Below are 18,773 nucleotides of genomic sequence, written 5' to 3' on the forward strand. Positions count from 1 at the left end.
ACCGGGCCCAGCACCAGCCTTCCCAAGCCCCCTCCACTGCATCTAACACCAAGGAACTATTTTCTACTGCAGAAGCACGGTACCCTCTGTCTTCCACTGAAGCTTTACTGACCACACTGAGATATTTTGGTGGGAAAGGGTATCATTTCCAAGCTATTATGCATTTCCTACTTAAGTATAACTGTAGATGGCCAAATCTGCAAAGGTACTGCTGGATAAATCCTATGACTTAACTGAAGCCAATATAGACCATGTTATAAAGGTAGTTTGCATTACTACTTTTAGGAGATACAGTTTAAAAGCAAATGGGACCATTCAAAGAGTTTTTTGTTCATCACTCTACAGTATCTCCTCTTAAAACATAATTCATTCTTTATACTTACTGATTCACAGTTAATGTTCTGGAGGGGGAAGAAAATGTTCTAATGCCAAGAAGTGACCTTATTCCTCTAAAATCCAAGGCTTTTAAATACCAACTGAATGCAGCAGCTGTCTTGCTGGCAGAAGAGATGTAACATAACTAAAATGCTCATGGTGATTTCCCTGTACTGCAGTCCATTATATGCCGATCCAAACATTACACAAAACCCCTTTTCTTACAGCTTACTCTTCTCTCTCTCTCTAGATTGGGGAAACAACGATAGCAATTATATGCTCACAGTTTGTAACCACTCTCATGAGAAAAATACCATTTATATCCACAGTTCTTTCTTTCATTTCTTCCCAACCACGTATTTTAAGAGCAAATTTAATTAAAGCAAATTTTCTAATTGATACCACAGAACGTCTGTATGTATGTGACTTTTGTTGTTTTTCCTATGGAGAATAATTGATTATTGACTCTTGCCTAGAATAATTTGAAACCAGCTCTGTTTGAATCAGCTGTGTAGCTAACACACAAAGCAGATTTTTAATAGGATGTTATATCATGTTATGAGTACGGTTGCCTGACAATCAGCAAGACATGGGACTTGGAAGGGCTTACATTAGGCATCACCTATAGGAAAAACCCGGAAGCGGCATCAGTCCTCTCTAGGAATCACTGGAAATACTATGGTAAAACCACTGCATTTCTGGCAATTTCTAGAGAGGACTGATGTCACTTCCAGGTTTTTCCTGGGAGTGATCTCATGTTGTCGAACCATTAGCCTTTTGTTGTTTATATTTCTTAGTAGCCCTAAGTCCTAAGGCATGCTGCATTCCCAAAACTCTTTATACATTTTTAAAACTAAAGAAGAGTTCTGATAAACTCAGAAGCTCACATACTCATTTGTTTGGTCCTAATAAAATGTGCTGTATGGACTGAATTCAGCCCATTATTACATCACAGTTAACTGGGTAGAGTCATAACACAAAGTCATATTGGGAAGTGCTAAATCACCATCCTTCCTCCTAGTATATAACATATTCAGAAATTTATATTGGATTTTTCTCCTTTCCCAATTCATTTATAAGCATCATCACTTATAGTTTATAACTGCTCTGATCAAAAATAGTAAAATGTATTAATTAAAAATATTTTCAGAATTACATTCACTAGGTTGGATCCAGAGCAAAATTTCTGATGGCCACTTGTGCCGGGTTAAATTTATTGTATCTCACTTGTTCTTCCATTTCCACAATCAATGTGTGGCACTATTATATACAATAAGGGAAGTGCTGTGTATCACCCAAGCTCTTGTGCAAGAGGAACTTTTAAGTTTGTAGTCGACCCACGCGGTCAGCGTAAGAACGAGACGAGACGCGGAGATAACATCTGGTGGAGATCGCCAGCAGCGGGAGACCGGAGGTCCGTGTTCCTAGCGAATCTCCCGTCTGCCGGTTCCTGGCACCTTTTATTGTTACTCTATCGGGGGCGTGTAGGAGGGAGGACTGGGGGGAGTTCCGGGAGAGCGGGAGGTCGGGAGATCATCATGTGATGCATGATCTCATCTGGCTACGTGCGGAGAAGAGCGTACGCGTCTGAGCCTAATCCTCACCTGGGGGCAAGACCATTGTCCCTGCGCCCGGTGATTGAGCCAGACAGTTCACGACCCGTGACTCATGGGGGGATGAGGAGTGGGGGTGCGACGCGACCGGCAAGGCCGCAGGTCCGTTGGCGTCCCAACGTTCTACTACGGCACTGCTGGGTCGGCAGTGCACTACTACAAAGTTTTTGCATTTGCATATCTCTTGCTTGAAACCAATGGGACTGATCCCAACTGTAGCAACTTCAGTGGCTTTCAGTTTGCTAAATCAGTTTTAAAATTATTCACAACAAGGTAATAATTAGTCACAAAACAAAGACATCATGATTTTGAGCAAATATATAACAAAGCATTCAATTCAAGCCTGAATCTTATTTTTAATTCCTGTTTCAAGTTCTCATAAAAATGCAGAGCAATTCATTCTGACTTTTCCACTAATCTTATTTCTAAATGTTATCATAATCTAAACAATTGCTTGTACTTTTAACAGTTAGCTACATTGCCAGAATATAGACATGTTAGAAAAGTATTCATAACAGAGCAAAAGCACTTTAATTGGAAACGTTTTATAAAACTATTTGTTTTAAAATCCACATCCACATGTATGCCTGGATTCAATATCCATTTCTGTCCCAAGGGGGCAAAAAGTTCTAACAAAGCTTCATAATGGAAAATAATACAAATACACACAAATAATGCAATCTGTTAACCAGATGTCTTGGTCTGTGGGGTGTTTCCTACTATACAATTGTTCAGGATGAGGTGGGGTTGGAAAGTACCATCACGCAGCAGCCAACTTAGGGCAACCAATAGAGTTTTCAAGGTACGAGACTACCAGAGGTGGTTTGTTGTTGGCTGCCTCTGCATAGCAACCCTGGTATTCTTTGGAGGTCTCCTATACGAATGCTAACCAGGGCTGACTCTGCTTAGCTTCCAAGAGCTGCTTAAATCTTTTGGAAATATATACTCTACAATACAAATAACTAGTAACTTTCAGTAGATCTTAATTACTGTATTTAATAAGTTTTTGTAGCTAACTGTTCGCAACAAAAATAGAGAGTGCCTTTTAATTAGTGAAATGTTGAGAATCCATAGTGCATTTGATGATGAATGCTAAACAACAACTTCTTACTGGATTAGATCCAAAGATGCATTAGCACAATGAAAGTACCTTTATTCATGCAAGAGTTGAGGTGAGAGGGGGAGGTAGTGAGGTTCTGCCGGGAGCTTGCCTAGCCTTTTAGGGGGTGGGGGATGGGCAGGGGAAAAGCTCAGCTGGGCACTCGTCTGGCCTTTGGGGGAAGCGGATGGGAAAGGCTCCGCTGGACTCTCGAGCATCTGGCTGGCCTTTTAGGGGGTAGAGGGGCAGGTGGGGGAAAGGCTTTGCTGTGGCCACAGAGCAGCTGCTCTGCAGGCTCAGCAATGGCCAATGGGGGTGCAGGACGCACAAGGCTTTGGTCCCTGTACATCTTACATGGTAACTGGCTAAGGGTTTGTCGGTTTATTTGAACTCTTAGCCAATTATGTATTGTTGGATACCAGCTACCTGCCTCAATTACCTGATAATATTACACTGATCCTGGTTATTAAAATATTATAAAAGATGCACAGAGGAGTAATTTTCAAGTGGTGATCTGGTCACACATGAGCTCCTCAGAAGTTTACCATACATATACCTGCTCATATACACACCGAGACAATGACTGAGTAGACACGCTTTCCTAAAAGAAAGTCTGGTCATCTTTGCAATTTTGTACTGCCAAGAGTGTTGGTTGGACATGTTCAAAGCTACGTTCCGAGTCCATGCAAAACAGCAGCAATTCCCCACAGGCATGCCCTGTTTCTACTGAGACTGTGAATATAACCTAGACAATCCTTAGAACCTTCTGCTGATATTACTGTTCAGCAGGAGAACTGCAGCTGCTCTTGAATGGATAAGACACTTCAGAAAGGGTTCCTAGAAAGTAATTTTTAAAAAATAACTGGTCTAGACAAGTGGTTCTCAACCTTTCTAATGCCGCAACCCTTTAATACAGTTCCTCACGTTGTGGTGATCCCCAGCCCTAACATTTATCCATTTTACAGATGGAGAACACTGATGCAGAGAGTCTTAGGCGACCCCTGTGAAAGGGTCGTTTGACCCCCAAAGGGGCCCCAACCACAGGTTGAGAACCACTGGTCTAAACTGTACTTATTGCTTGCAAGCCTATACTGGTAGTCTACAATGCATGTGCTACCATTTCCAGGTTGGTATGAAAGAGAGGACCTCAAATTCACATCAGTGTTTAAAACTGGAGGCTTTTGCTGCCAATTAGGACTTACGCAATCTTACAATACTCTAATATAGTTCTCATCACAAACATTTACCCTATAGGTCAGCTACAGTGATTTCACTATTTGGCTAGCAGAGATTCACATTTTATTGAGCACCCAATTGCAGGTACTCACCTTGAACTACCACAACTCTTGCAATTAGCTCCTGATCCAAGAGTAAGCAATGATTCCTACAAGGCTTGTGTCATACAGTGAGGTGGACTAATACATAATTTGTAAGGCTGATCTAAACCATCAGGAAGTGTGGCCGCTATCAGAAACATCAGAGGTGGGTAGATAAGGAAGTATCACTGGTCTGATTCAGCAAAAAAAAATGAGGTACAGAAACTGCCAGTGCTTTCATAAGCAGATCAATTTCTCTTCACATATGTCCAGGTTTTAAAAGGAGGAAGGAATTTCAAAAAGTGAAAAAAGTGACATTGTTATCACTTACCACTTCCTGAGATGCAAATTGGGGGTCCTCAGGATCAACTGACCAATAGCAGTAATCAAACCCAAATGACACAACTTTTTCTCTTGTGTCCCAAAGACCTTCATACCTGTTGTCCACCTGAGAAGAAAGAAAACACAGAAATAAAAGATGCATTATTTGGAGCATTGACAAGAATTATTCCACAGCAAAACAGGATGTTGTGCAAGCTACAATCCTTTCTTCCCCAAAATATTCATGGAACCAAATGCATCCCATTTCTTTTCTCATATTAATTTTTAAAGGAAAGAAAATACAGGGAAAGAGCAGAAATGGAACTTGTACCACTCAACACTGTCTTAGGATTTTAAATTTTAAAAGATGCAAAGCTATCACAATAAAATATTAAATCTATACATCTAGAAAAACCCTGTACAATATTACTTATACTGCATAAAATTTCATAAGCAGACTTAAGTACACACTTGAGAATTCACCATTTGATCACTGTGGTAGTAAATAAAAATTTGCATAGGTAAACAAACCACAGGGGAAACACTTCATGTTACTTTTCAATTAAGCATGATTGATTGAGTCTTTTTTTATTTTAATGAGGATACTGAAACAATAATCCAAGAGGAAGCTTAGGACCTATGAGAAAATTATGGGAGTCACCAACTTGACACCTGTGCTAAGTAGAGGTGCTATTGCTGATAAATCTCTGACTAGAAAGCAGTTGGCAAAAACTGTGAACACCACTCTGCCATGAAAGTTTCTTGGTGACCTTGGGCTAGTCACAGACTCTCAGCCTGGCCTACCTCACAGGGTTGTTGTGAGGATAAAACTGAGAAGAATACAATGTCAGATGATACGGACACCATGGAAGGGGCAACAAAGTATAGATCAAGTAAATCAATAAACAAACCATTATAATTATGCTTTGATCCCATTAAAGTACTCTTATACAGTGGAAGACTCTGTACTTCAGTACAGTTGTCCTTGACACAGATTCAAGCAGCTCACAACTGCAGGCACTTGTTAACTACACAGTCAGAATTATTTAAAACCATACATAACAGCAGCAGAATCAAGATAAATTTACGTTTTTTTCGTAGCAGCACAGCTAGCGTCTTTCCCCAGTGTCGCCATCTTGGATCACCTGTACTTCAGTATAAATTAGAGACATCTTTGACCCTCCTACAAGCTTTCCAATTTTCACGAAACTTGAAAAAAGTTACCTATACAGCGTTATAAAAATTACTTGAAAAGTTTTTAATATAAGTTTATGAAAATTATTTACCCTTCACAAGAATATAGAGAATATCGTAAAACGGTCAAGCAGTGATGAGCATTAAAACACAATTTCTGAAAACGATCTATGTAACTTCTCCAGAAGAGCCAGCTCTCAGCTTGCTAACTGTTTTCCAGTGACTTGATCCCTTGACAGAAAACCCATGAGAGTAAGTTAGTCGTGACAAATATAATTGAATTGGTGTTTGTTTTGGCTACTGGTAGGACTTAAGCTAGTCTTTTTATCAGGTAATTCAAAAGGATTATCTTTTAAAAATAAGGTTTATACTGCATAATCAGTCAGAAGTAAGCCTCATTTAACTCACTATGTTCTACAATGATAGATTATATTTTACGGAGAACTCTGACTTCTTAATAAGATTGAATTAATAGTCCATTTCTGCAATTATACTAATGGCTCTATAGTCTCATTAAATGTATAGACTGGAAACAGAAACCCCCATCAAAGCACATTCTCTATTCTGTCCTCCTAAAAAAACAACCAAAAACATTTTTTAAAAGCCCACATGCCAGTTGCCAATTCCCAACTCTTACATGACCCCAATCCCCACCCCCTCCAACACATCCTGATGCAATGCCTTGTCTAAAATGTAATTATTGACTGGATGGACGGAAGTTTCTTCCCTTGAATTCATTTCAGTTGCCATCGCACATCGCACTCTACCCAAGACTTCGTGATTGCAGTTCTATCACAACTCAAGCTAAACTAGAAGATTTGTACAAAGACAACTATGGCAAAGAGCCCCCAGATCACCTCGAAGGTCAGAATGGTCTGCTGGGGGCCTTTTTGCTCTCACTTATTCAGTTTGATGTTGACCCTGTTATGAGGGATCCAATCAATGGAAAGTTTTCTTGACACAAGAACTCAAATGTAGCCAGTTACTTGCCTCCCCTATAACTCACAATGGAGGCATAAATTGGACCTGCTTAAGATTATTCTCTAGGGTCCCAAGCTTCTAGTGGATCAGATTATTTCCTATTAAGATGCACCTATATTACGGCAGTCAGCTAGAGAAGGGGCACTTATGAAAGCCTTTACCAAGAACAGGAATGCTGCTACTAGTTCCACTTCAGGACTCTATCCAGTCCACCCATCAGACTGGAGCCAATGATAGTCCTGGGGTGACTATCAATGGGGAAAATCGGGCAGGGGAAGGATCCACCCTCCCTTTCCTGACACCATGAGAACAGCACCCAAAGAGTAGTTGTCACTGACATTTCATTTAATTGGAGGGAGGTATTCAATGGGGTGTCACAGGGTTTGGTTCTGGACCAGGCAATCTTCAATCTCTTCATAAATAATCTGAATTAGGATTTTCAATATTATTTCATAAATAATCTGGATTAGGGTGGAGGAAATGCTTATTAAATTTGCAGATGATCCTATATTAGGAGAAATAGTGAACACCCCAGAAAATAGAGACCAAACTGAACACAATGTGAACACACTGGCAAAGCGGGCAGATGTGAACAAGATGCAATTCGACAGGGGTAAGTTCAGAGTTCTACAACTGGGTAACAAAAATGATAAGCACATATACTGGATACGGGATACACTTCTGAGTAAAAGTGTATGTGAACAAGATCATGGGGTCTGGGTGGACTGTAAGTTAATTATGAGCAGTCAGTGTGATGTAATAAGAAAAAAGACATAACATCCAAATCTCAAGATGCCCTAGTCTGGCTGTACACCACATTGGTTAAGCCAAACTTGGAGTACTGTGTGCAGTTCTGGAGGTCTCACTTCAAAGAAGACATGGACAAAATCTAGCATGTGCAGAAGAGAGTGATGAGTATGATCAGGAGCCTGGAGACCAAACCCTAAGAGGAAAGGTTGAGGGACTTGAGAATGTTCAGTCTGGAGAAGAGGAGGCGGGTGAGGGTGGTCATGATTGCTCTCTAAGTATTTGAAAGGCTGTCACTTAGAGGAGGGCAGGGAACTTTTCCAGTTGGTAGGAGAAGACAGGACTCATAATAATGAGTTTAAATTACAGGCTGAAAGGTACTGCCTTGATACTAGCGAATATTTTTCTACAGTAAGAGTAGTTCTGTGATGAAAGCAATCTTACCCTGGCCTCCCTCTCTTATCTCCATTTGATGTTTGGTCCCTCCTATTATATTACTGCATGCCTGCCAGAGTACAGCATCCTCCCAAGGTATCATAACTTCTAGGTACTAATTGTAGGAGTTGATATTAGTGGTGATTTTAATTGTATAATGTAGTTTTAAAGTGGTATTTAAGTATTATATATGGTGTTAAACCACCCTGAGCCCAGTTTTACTGGTGAGGACAGGGTATAAATAAAGTTTTTATTCCATTCTAGAGTAAAGAACAGACTAATCTCCTAAAAGGAACTGAGCACTAGCCACACACTCTTCTAGACTAGGTCCAACAGTGAGCTCCTTTCTGGAAGGAACATAAAAGAAGGAGGAAAACACTTATCTAGTTATTTGATCACTGCCAAGCTGCTTCCTAAGTCATTTAAAATACTAATTATCTTAAGCAAGTCACCTAAAATAATCAGGCGGATATGGAGATACAAACAAAGACTAAGTAAGAAATAGAAAGGATCTGTCCTGCAGAATTCCCACAGTAATCATGGTAACTCTGTAATTCACTTATCTGCCTTCTGAGTAGAAAGATGCATTGCCAACAGAAACTGGTTTTGGCCCCATTTTACTGTTTGATGAAGGAAGTACAGCAGTATTCAGTAGTCCCAATGTCTGAAAAAAAGCTCTGTTTCCCATGCCCCATAAAGGAAGCCTCCAAGAATCTCAAAGGGAAAGGATGTGCAGTCTAAAGTCAATTCTAAAAGTAGTCAATCACTCATCACCGTGTTAACAGTAGCTTACCACACATTTGTTAAACTTCCCAGAAATTATCTGCAATAATATTAAGCTCAATTAAGCAGAAGGAAGATTAAGTTAACCCAATGTTTGGGACTATTTGCTAATCTCATGGTTACTAACGAAAGAATTACTGCCTTGAGAAAATGAAGGCATGTAAAAGTTTTGAGATAAAAACAATAACAGCGGTGCCATGAGATTAATTTGCACACGGGTTAACTTAAAAGACTGTCAAATATTTACTCCAATTCCATAAGGAACTCAGAAGCTGTGCCAATTATTTTTTCCTTTGCATTTCCTTCCTGTTTTATTTTTAGGCTTGCTTCTGGGATATAAAAAGTGACTTCAACAGATTTTCTGCAGTCCTCAATTGAAAGTTTTTTAAACACAGGAAACCTCCTATTAATAAAGTTTTATTTCAGGTTTTGCCATTTCTTGCCACATATATGCTTCAATGTCATATATTGAACTGAAGACCTTCAAGAATATTTTGATCAATTGGTCCAGAACCCGTTGCTATCAGCCTGTAACCAGGTTTTAAGATTTTTCATCTTGTAAATATTCCTAACTTATACAGCTATTGCTGCTAGCCATGTGTAGGGCACTTAACTTTGTTTTCATATTAATAGGTCTATTCTAGGGCCAAAATTCCAGAAAAGCACATATGCATCTGGTATTTTTTCTGAGTTCTCAAAAGGTACCAAAACAGATCTCCTAAAAATACTTTTTAAACACACCTGAGTTTTTTAAAAGTGTGGAGATCTTGCTATCATTTAAAGCAGAATTGGGCCGAGGTGGGGTGGGGGGGACATATGTACCAGCTGCATTTTCCTTTTAAAAAGTTCTTGTACCAGATCCCAAAACTGAGTTCAGTAGTACATGGCTAGTTCAGCAATTGCTCCTGAATGCCCAGTGTGAATCCCATTGTTATACACATACAATGAATATTATATGGAATTAATAGAAGTATATCTGTTTAGACCAAAGTAGTGATCCCTGTTTTATGATCTCTTTGTATTTTCTGGCTGATGGTTCACAGCTTATTCTCAGAACTGAGAGCTTCCCAATCACGTTCTATTTATTACATATGTATCCTGCCCTTCCCCTGAGAAGCTTGGGGAAATAACAACTCTGCAAGGAAGTTTATAAATAATGCTAGCACAATCCAGCAAGGTTAACGGCTGAATGGCAATTTGGTTTCAGATCTTACTGCTTCTCTAGAAGTGATTCAACCTACCATACCAGAGATATCAGGCTTTCAGAAGCCAAGGTTAAAAATAAACTGTACCTTCATGTTACTAATTTTTGCCATTGTGTCTTCAACTTCCACAATTATCCTTCTTCCTTCTGCATGCTCTCTGAAAAAAGAAAGAAAATATAAATATTACAACAAAAATTAACATAAGCATTTTTTCTGCATATGATCTACATATCTGTGGTGATCTGAATTATGATTGTGATTGTGACCCAGACTTATGATTGTGACCCAGACAAATGTGGTTGCCATTAGTTTAAATAGAGAGAGAATATAATTTACGTCCTGATTCAAATCAACAATGCCCCAAATTACTGTAGGGTGTATTCTACCATTCTTCAGGGCACTCTCTTGATGCAAGGAGACCTCTGCTGATGCAAGTGTGTCCTCCGCTGGGGGAAGAACCTTGGGAATCAGTGGAAAGCTCTTTGCACTGACTGAATCTGCTACCCACAGTGATGCTACCCCTGGTAACATCTAGATTAGACTGCTATAGTGAGTAATATATGGGGTTACCCATAAAGAGTGTCCAAAAGCTACAAATATTGCAGACTGCTGCAGCCAGAAATATGGGTGGAATGGGCATAGAGACCATATTTTTCCTGTCTTGTCCACCTACAACTCCTCCCAACTTGTTTCTGGAACCAATTCAAGGAGCTGGCATTGACCTTTAAAACCCAATAAGGTCTGGGGCCAGCATACCTCAAGACACAGGTGGCGAACCTATGGCACTCCAAATGTTCATGGACTACAATTGGCCATGCTGGCAGGGGCTGATGGGAATTGTAGTCCATGAATATCTGAAGTGCCATAGGTTCGCCATCACGGCCTCAAGTTCTACCTAGTACCATACAAACCTACCCGACTGTTACAGTCATTATTGGAGGTCATGCTTGTAGTATCTGTTATTTTATGCTAACCTCAAAAAGTGCCTTCTTCCACTGTGGCGCTAAAGTTATAAAATTCCTTCCCCAGGGAGATTACTCTGTTCCCTTTTATCACTGTCTTCTGTCAGCAGGTAAAGACTCCTTTGTTTTGTCAGTTATTCCCTGATTGGTTCTTCTTCACATTCATGTTTTAATGTATATTTCTTTGTGTTTTAGTCTTTAATGTTTCTTTTAATCTTTTAATGTTTACCATGTTGGGAAAGCTTAAACTGGAAATGAAGATTAAAATATTAAAGTATAATAACAACATATAATGCAAATAATTGTATCCACACAACTTAATTTCTTCACTCACACATATCCCCCAGCATTATTGCATGCTCTCTACATATTTCATTGCCTTCTCCAGCTCCAAACTACCAAGCTCTCCCTTGCAATAAATGGTATTCATACTTTAGTTTGTTGGCCCTTTCAGCACTGAATGAGAATGTTAGCATATGCAGGATAAAGAAACCCTACTTCCTTCCAGTCACTAGAGGTAAATCAATAAGGGAAATAGAATGATGGATTAGGACTCTGTAGAATTTAGGAAGGTAAGAATATATTTTAATTGGTTCACAGGCTGAACAACTATTCTGAAATCATTTTGCCTACAACATCAATGTTTGTTTATTCATAAAAGGCGAGTGGAAGAATCCATGGTGGAAAAATGCAGTTAGCTCAACAAATTAGGACCTTGACAAGAAACATATTGAAATTTTCAGTCTCATTACTCTCTTGCTATTCTTTTTTTCTCCAGAGGAGGAGTTATACTATTAGCCACTAGATTTTACACTGTTCTAGTTTTTCACTCTTTCCCATCCTCCCTAGACTTTCACAGTACATATGGTTTTAATTATCTTTTGTTATATGCAGGCACACACACACATGCTCTCACAGTGTTCTCTCCAGTATTTGTGAGAAGTGACTCTACAGTTCTGTAAATGTTCAGTGATAGAGATGGTATGTGATATTAACAAACATTTATACTCAGTCCACAAACTCTACATAGGCCTTACTGAAAACAAGACTAGGGATGAATGTGATTACTAACAGGCAAAACTAACCTGGGCACATCCATTTGATGCATTTGTGCAACCGGTGGTTACAGTGTTTAAAAAGAGGAAGATCTCCATTACTGGGTACAATCAGCACAGAACTGAACTCTTGCTTGTTTTATTAGCCTTTTCCATTGATTACACAAAGGCAAAGCTAACCACATTCCTTACAGCTTGTCTTTTAATAAACACACAGTAGCAAAAGCATATGATTGATAAGTTTAAATATTGGTTAAAAAGCAATTATCCAATAGTATAGATAGTACAGTATAATCAAAATTAGCAAACGTTTGAAGGCACAAAATTTGAATAGCTTAACCTGCAATTTGAGGCATGGACTTCTTGCCTGTCCATAGGATTAATTGCTTTCCAACAGCACAACAAGATTATAGAGATAATTCATAACTAACTTCCAGTGATGCAATTCTTATTATACATTATCATAACAGCTGCATCCTAAGAAGCATCATGAATTCATTCAAAACTGTATCTGCCTTCTGGGCCTTTCCAGATTCTGTAAGAAAAACACATTCGGCCTTGAAACAAAAGTCATGTAATACACAAAATAGGATGCAAGCTCACAAAGCTCTTCATCAAACTGGAAGTTTAAACAAAGATGGGACAGGAGCAAAAGATTTACCAGATTATGATTTTGAGGTCCTTTGTCTGAATCTCTAGTATAATATCAATAATGCCAAATCATGCACTCATCATATACAATAGACTGGGGAAACTTTGGGATGGCACCACAATGGAGCACATCGCCCAGGAGAAAACACCTTCCTGTGTTTTTCTTAAATTGACTAGGGCTATGCAAAAAAAGAAATGGCATGCTCCTTTCCAAACTATTTGTTGGTGTCACAAGCTATCACTTGTTGGCCACTCCAGCACTGGAATCCTCAAGTCAGCATGGCAACCAATGACATAAAATAAGTAGAAACAAGAAGTTCATGATACAGCTTGACCTTGAGGGAAATTTCTGTTGCCCATTTCAAGCAATCTTGGAGTTACTATTCAGTAAGAAACTTGATGCATTTGTGCAACCCACTCTCATGCAGAAGAAAAACAATGGCAATGGTAGCTACAGGTTAAAACAAACATCCTGCCTTGAGTTAAATTCCATACAACAAATTAACAACTGGACACTTGAGTGCGATAAACTAATAATCAAAACCCTTAACTCAGAGTATACTCAGAGTATACTTGAACAAAAATAGCCCATAAGCATAAGGTGTGTCTCACACTTTAAAGACTTGCCTGTTTTGATAAAGACTGTTTGACCATTACAACAGCCTACTATAGTGCCTTCTACACACTTTTATTCGATGCCACATCTTTACTTTCACCACGCATTCCGATTCAAGGCAAGAAATACTTTATGGAACATCCCCCAGCACTGGGCTAAGGAAAGCATATAGATCACACGAACGTGACACAACGCAGAATCTGGAGCGCACAGTCTCTTTCTGCCACCACAGTCTGGCACTCATTTCCTTGGCTTTCCAAGCCTTCCTCCCCCTCCGCCAACCCCTTGGCACCGCAGCCAGCACATGCCTATCCGGCAGCGGCAGCAGTTGTGCACAGCCAAACGCAACTCCGAGGAGAAAACATAACGGTCACGCACACCCGAGCCCAGATCAGCACCTTATGAAGCAAACTACCCGTTACGTAGAAGAAAAGACACGTTCTTCACTGTTTCTGCGCACACACATCTCTTCACACTCCCCATTTCCCACAGCCGCTGCCCCACCTTTTGCTCAAAGGCCGGACCCGCACAGCTACTTTGACATTCGCCATGTCCCGTCTCGGCGGCAGCAAAAGGCTCCGCCACACCAACTTCGCAGGCGCTGGAGCCCAAACTCCACATCACATCGCTGACCCGCAACTACAACTTCACTTCAGGAGCGGCACTCGGGCTCCGCTTGCACACAGCCTCAGGCGGAGGAGAAGCAGCCCAACCCCGCCCAGCCCGGCTGCCTCTGAGGGAAAGGCCTGCCCGACTGGGAAGAAGGAGGAAATGGGGAGGGGCTGCGCTCTCTTTTTCGTCTTTCTTTGAGGCGCTGTTTTGTTTTGTGGCTCTGTGGGCTGCTTGCACTTCTGTCGATGAATTGCAGAAGTTTTCAACAGCTGACTTCAAACCCACGCTGGAAGTTCTTTAGTAATTCACGCCGAGCGGGAATTTTCGTCCAATTCAGCATGTGCACTTTACAAACCCTCAGGTTTCTCATCGGGACGCTTGTGTTCAACGCGTTTGCATACACAGGACAGGCGAACTGAGTTCAAAACACAAGTACACACCCCGCCATTTACGAACAGGCCAAGCTTTCACTGAGATACAACTAGTTTTCGCTAACTGGACATATCTTGCTGCTGCAGTTTAGAATTCTTTGCAAAGAAACGCAGCAACCAGCATCATGAGTTCATCGGTCAACAATGACTTGGGGGCAATGATGATCCTTCTGTCTACCTAGTGTAGCAAGATGCAGGAGATATCTACCTTTATTTCTTAGCTTACTTACCTGTTCACATCTGCTGGCATTTGTGGCCTATTGGTGAAATGCTTTTCTTGCCTATAGGCCCATGATAGTACACACACACACACACACACCCCTGCCCGAAACCTGGGCTTCTCTCAGAATTATAACTGATCCTCTGGAGAAAACTACAACTTTAGAGGGCAGTTGAAGAAGTTCAAGTATGGCTAGGAAGATAGATGCTTTGGGACTTCTGTTTCTGTTACAGAGGTAACATAATCTCTGAGCCTCATCCCCTGCTCAAACTGTTTCCCAGGTACCACTTGCAAATTTCCAGACATTTCCTAAACTGGAATTGGCTATTTTAGATCATTTGACAGACAAGATAGAAACAAACAAAATAGTTGGCTTACACTCAATATTCAATGACCTAACAACAGAATCTTTAGTATTTAGAGTATCTTAAACAGGAATAGGCAAGGAAATGCTTCTAAATTAAGAAAGTGTGAAAGTAAAAATGCTTTCATTTGTGTTGCAGAACAGTTTTAAGGCAATCAGATCAGATCAAATGATTAAAAACATAAAGACTGTTACACAGAACATATGAAGCTAGCTTATATTGTATCAGAACATTGGTCCATTGAGGTTAATATTGTCTGGAAATGGCTCTCTAGGATCTCCACATCACCCAACTTTTAGCTGAAGATTGAACCATAAATCTTCTGTAAATCAAGCAGACGCTTTAGTACTAATCTACAACCCTTTCCTGGATGACATGAAGATAAGCAGTGCATTTTTGTCAGAATCATATAAACCAGAATTACAATTTATTTCCAGATAACCAAGATCAGTTCCTCAGGAGAAAATAGCAGCTTTGGAGAATGGGTGCTGTGGTGTTATGCCACACTGAGATCCATCCCCTCCCCCATGCCACCCGCAAATCTCCAGGAATTTCCCTGGAGTTGGCAACTCTAGGAACAGAGCATAATTTCTCCTGTATTCCCTCCCTATTTTCTGTTTTCCTTCCCTGCAGCTCCTCATAGCGTTTCCCAGTTTTCTTCTTTTCTTCCCATACACTAGCCACCCTACCATTATTTGTCCCAATGTCTTCATCTTTTCCTCCTCTTCTTCTGGCAGTCTCCTTCTGGAAGAATCTGGCCATGGCATCATGGCCACAGGGCTCAGCTGTGTAGTGGGTGCCATCACTGGGCCAGAACAGTTGAGAGATGGCTGCAAGTAGGCCAGGACAGTTATGTGTTGGTTGCTATTAACAGTCGCATGGTGGCCACTGTCAGGCTTGTCCCCAGCAAGTAGCCTTCCATCAAGGAACCTGACAAAAGTGTGAGACAAGTCCTTTTCCAGTGCTGTTTTGGCCTCCAAGTTACACAGGCATTGTTCCTATTATTTTGAGGAGTTTTAACCTGCAATTTTAGATTTTTTCTATAAACCTGGGACATACTTCAGATATGCAGAGAAATCCAGTTCCTGTCCCTAGATCCATGTTGTTGATCTATTAATCATATACTCTATGGCACGCAGAGAGCCAACTTGGTGTAGTGGTTAAGGTGTCAAACTAAGACCTGGGAAACCCAGGTTCAAATCCCTACTTGTGCCACGGAAGCTTGCTGGGTGATCTTTGGCCAGTCACAAACTCTCAGCCCTGACCTGGAGACCTCCAAGAAATACCAGGGTCGTGACCTGGAAGCAGGCAATGGCAAACCACCTCTATACCTCTCTTGCCTCGAAAACCCTATGGGGCCACTATAAGTCAGCTGTGAATTGACAGCAAAAAAGAAAAGGCACAACATTCTGAATTAAATATATGATGGTATGTGCTAGATAAAAATGAGTAAGAAGGTAAACTATGGGTATACTAGTTCACCTCATGTCCACCCATGGCGGCATCTGAGAACTATATTTCTATATTGATAGAGTAGTATGAGAATTACTGAATGGGTAGAACTCCTGTGTAGACTATCCCTATCTACCTCACACCCTATAGTTACTTTACACTTCTAGCCTCTTTCTGTACTCTTCTTGGGGTAAAGAAAGTTTATTTATATCCTGTTTTCTCTCCCAATGGAAACCCAAGGCAGCTTTCAATATCATTCTCTTCTTCCATGACATCATAACAACCCTGTGAAGAACAATAACTGAGAGTCAGTGAGTTGGAAAAGGTAACCCAGCAAGCTTCCATAGGAGAGTGGAGATTCAAGTCCAGGTCTCCCTGACACTAGTCCAATACTCTAATCAACAAACCACCTTGGGGCTGTTGAGGATAGCTCTAAGAAAATGTTAGCCAATTACAGAGAAAGCTTAACTTGGGACTTTTCTCTGCACAGTGGGCTTGTGGAGGGCTCTCCTTGCAGTGCTCTGTTGACACACGAGGAGTTAGCCCAGTGCTCTCCCCACAGCTGCTTGCTGAAGTCTCAACCAGCCTCTCCTTTTGCTGCTTCTCTTAACTTCACCCATCAAGAGCTTTAATGGCATAGATTTCACTGATATTCTCTTGCCCTCCTGGACACACACACAATCTTTCGCTGCTGCAAGAGATAGAGGCTTGTTTTTAAAATAAAAGCTTGTCTGAAAAAAAGATTTTAAAATGTCCTCACAATCATCTTGGAGGGCAGAAACAGAACGGGGCAGATGGGGTGATGCCAGAAAGAGACCCTACTTGTGCTGTTCCTTTGCAAAAGCCAACTTTGTTATTACTATATTGATGTATCAATACAAGCATTTAGAGAAGCAGAAAGGAGTTGGCAACAGAGAGGAGGAGTGGGAGAGGGAAGCATGCAAAGCAGTGCGAGGGAGTGGGAGGGTGAGACTAGGTGGGTTGGTTGTGGGTGGAGGGAAGAGATCCAGGGCATAGCTGTGCCCACTGGCAAGTCTGCCTGCTCTGGCTGCAAAACAAAATTAAATTCATGCTAGAAGTGGTCTCACTTGCTGTGGGGAGAATATAAAGTGAAAGCGGAACTTGAGAAAATACGTCTGTACAAGAAATTTTGCAAAGATGCACATTTGCCGCCATCATGCAGCAGATGCCTTGTGTGTAATTGGCCATTGATACAACATTAGGTAGCTGTGAAAGGCAAATTTCAAACCAGGGACTATTAAAAAAAGGGCTGAAAACAAAACAACCACTGTTATAATGTCATTATGTGGATCTATAGTAACTTCATTTGGAATACTAAGTACAGTTCTGGTTTGTGTACCTAAAAAAAGATATTGCAGAGGTGGAAAAAGTGTAGAAGAGAGGTCAACCAAGATGAGTACTCAATGAGATGGATCTCTGATCCAGCACAGCGATTCTTATATTCTACAACATCACTTGATCCCTATGAATGGCTGGAATCCTAATTTCTGCTTTAGCATATCCTAATTTAGCTACATCCAAGTATATTTGTAATCATAGTACTAATATTGGCTAAGTGTGGTAGATTTTAATCTGGAGAACCGGGTTTGATTCCCCACTCCTCCACCTGAGTGGCAGAGGTTTATCTGGTGAACAGCACTCCTACATTCCTTCTGTGTGACCTTGGGCTAGTCACAGTTCTTTCGAACTTTCTCAGCTCCAACTACCTCACAAGGTGTCTGTTGTGGGGAGAGGAAGAGAAAGGAGCTTGTAAGCCACCTTGAGTCTTCTTACAGGAGAGAGAGGTGGGATATAAATCCAAACTCTTCTTCTTTTAACATTTATTTGCTCAAGTTCAGAGGCGTTTACGGCCTTTAACCGAGTTAGCTTCACAACAGCTACATATAAGACAGCTTGTTATATTTCAGGTTATAAACACAGAATTGATGTTGAAACATACAGACTTGCTCAAAATCACCCAGTAAATTAATACTTGTTCTAACTATTTATTATTCTTAAGTCTACAAAATGACCCACAGACTAAATATTACTAGCTGACGACAAAGAGAAATCAGAATGATTAACATATCTGAATCCTATGTTTGATTGGAATACACTTGTCTCAGCACTTTTGAGACAATACAGTTCCTAATTTCCACTATTTCTATGAATTTTCTTCCACTTATATAGTAGCTTTTTAGGCCCAAAAAATGTTTAGATAATGTACTTGCTTAAATAACCATGATGTTTTCATAACTTTCCAGAAATTGCAATTCACTGTAGGACAATCACAGAAACTTCAATCTATTTGTTATACAAAAAAGAGCAGGTTTGCAGTTC

General features: G+C 40.5%; 1 protein-coding gene across 1 annotated transcript in view; it reads right to left on the reverse strand.

Moving 5' to 3' along the window:
* The window catches only part of STARD9 (StAR related lipid transfer domain containing 9), a 121,826-nt gene extending 107,732 nt beyond the window's left edge, over window positions 1–14,094 (reverse strand). Inside the window, exons 1-3 of the mRNA XM_048484138.1 lie at window positions 13,858–14,094; window positions 10,157–10,226; window positions 4,735–4,851 (exon numbers count right to left, since the gene is read on the reverse strand). Coding sequence (XP_048340095.1) covers window positions 4,735–4,851; window positions 10,157–10,226; window positions 13,858–13,904 — 234 coding nt within the window. The 5' untranslated portion in view covers window positions 13,905–14,094. The remainder of the gene's footprint in view (window positions 1–4,734; window positions 4,852–10,156; window positions 10,227–13,857) is intronic.
* Between the last annotated feature and the right edge of the window lie 4,679 nt (window positions 14,095–18,773).

This window comes from Sphaerodactylus townsendi, linkage group LG02 (genome assembly GCF_021028975.2).
Source record: "Sphaerodactylus townsendi isolate TG3544 linkage group LG02, MPM_Stown_v2.3, whole genome shotgun sequence".
Taxonomy (NCBI): domain Eukaryota; kingdom Metazoa; phylum Chordata; class Lepidosauria; order Squamata; family Sphaerodactylidae; genus Sphaerodactylus; species Sphaerodactylus townsendi.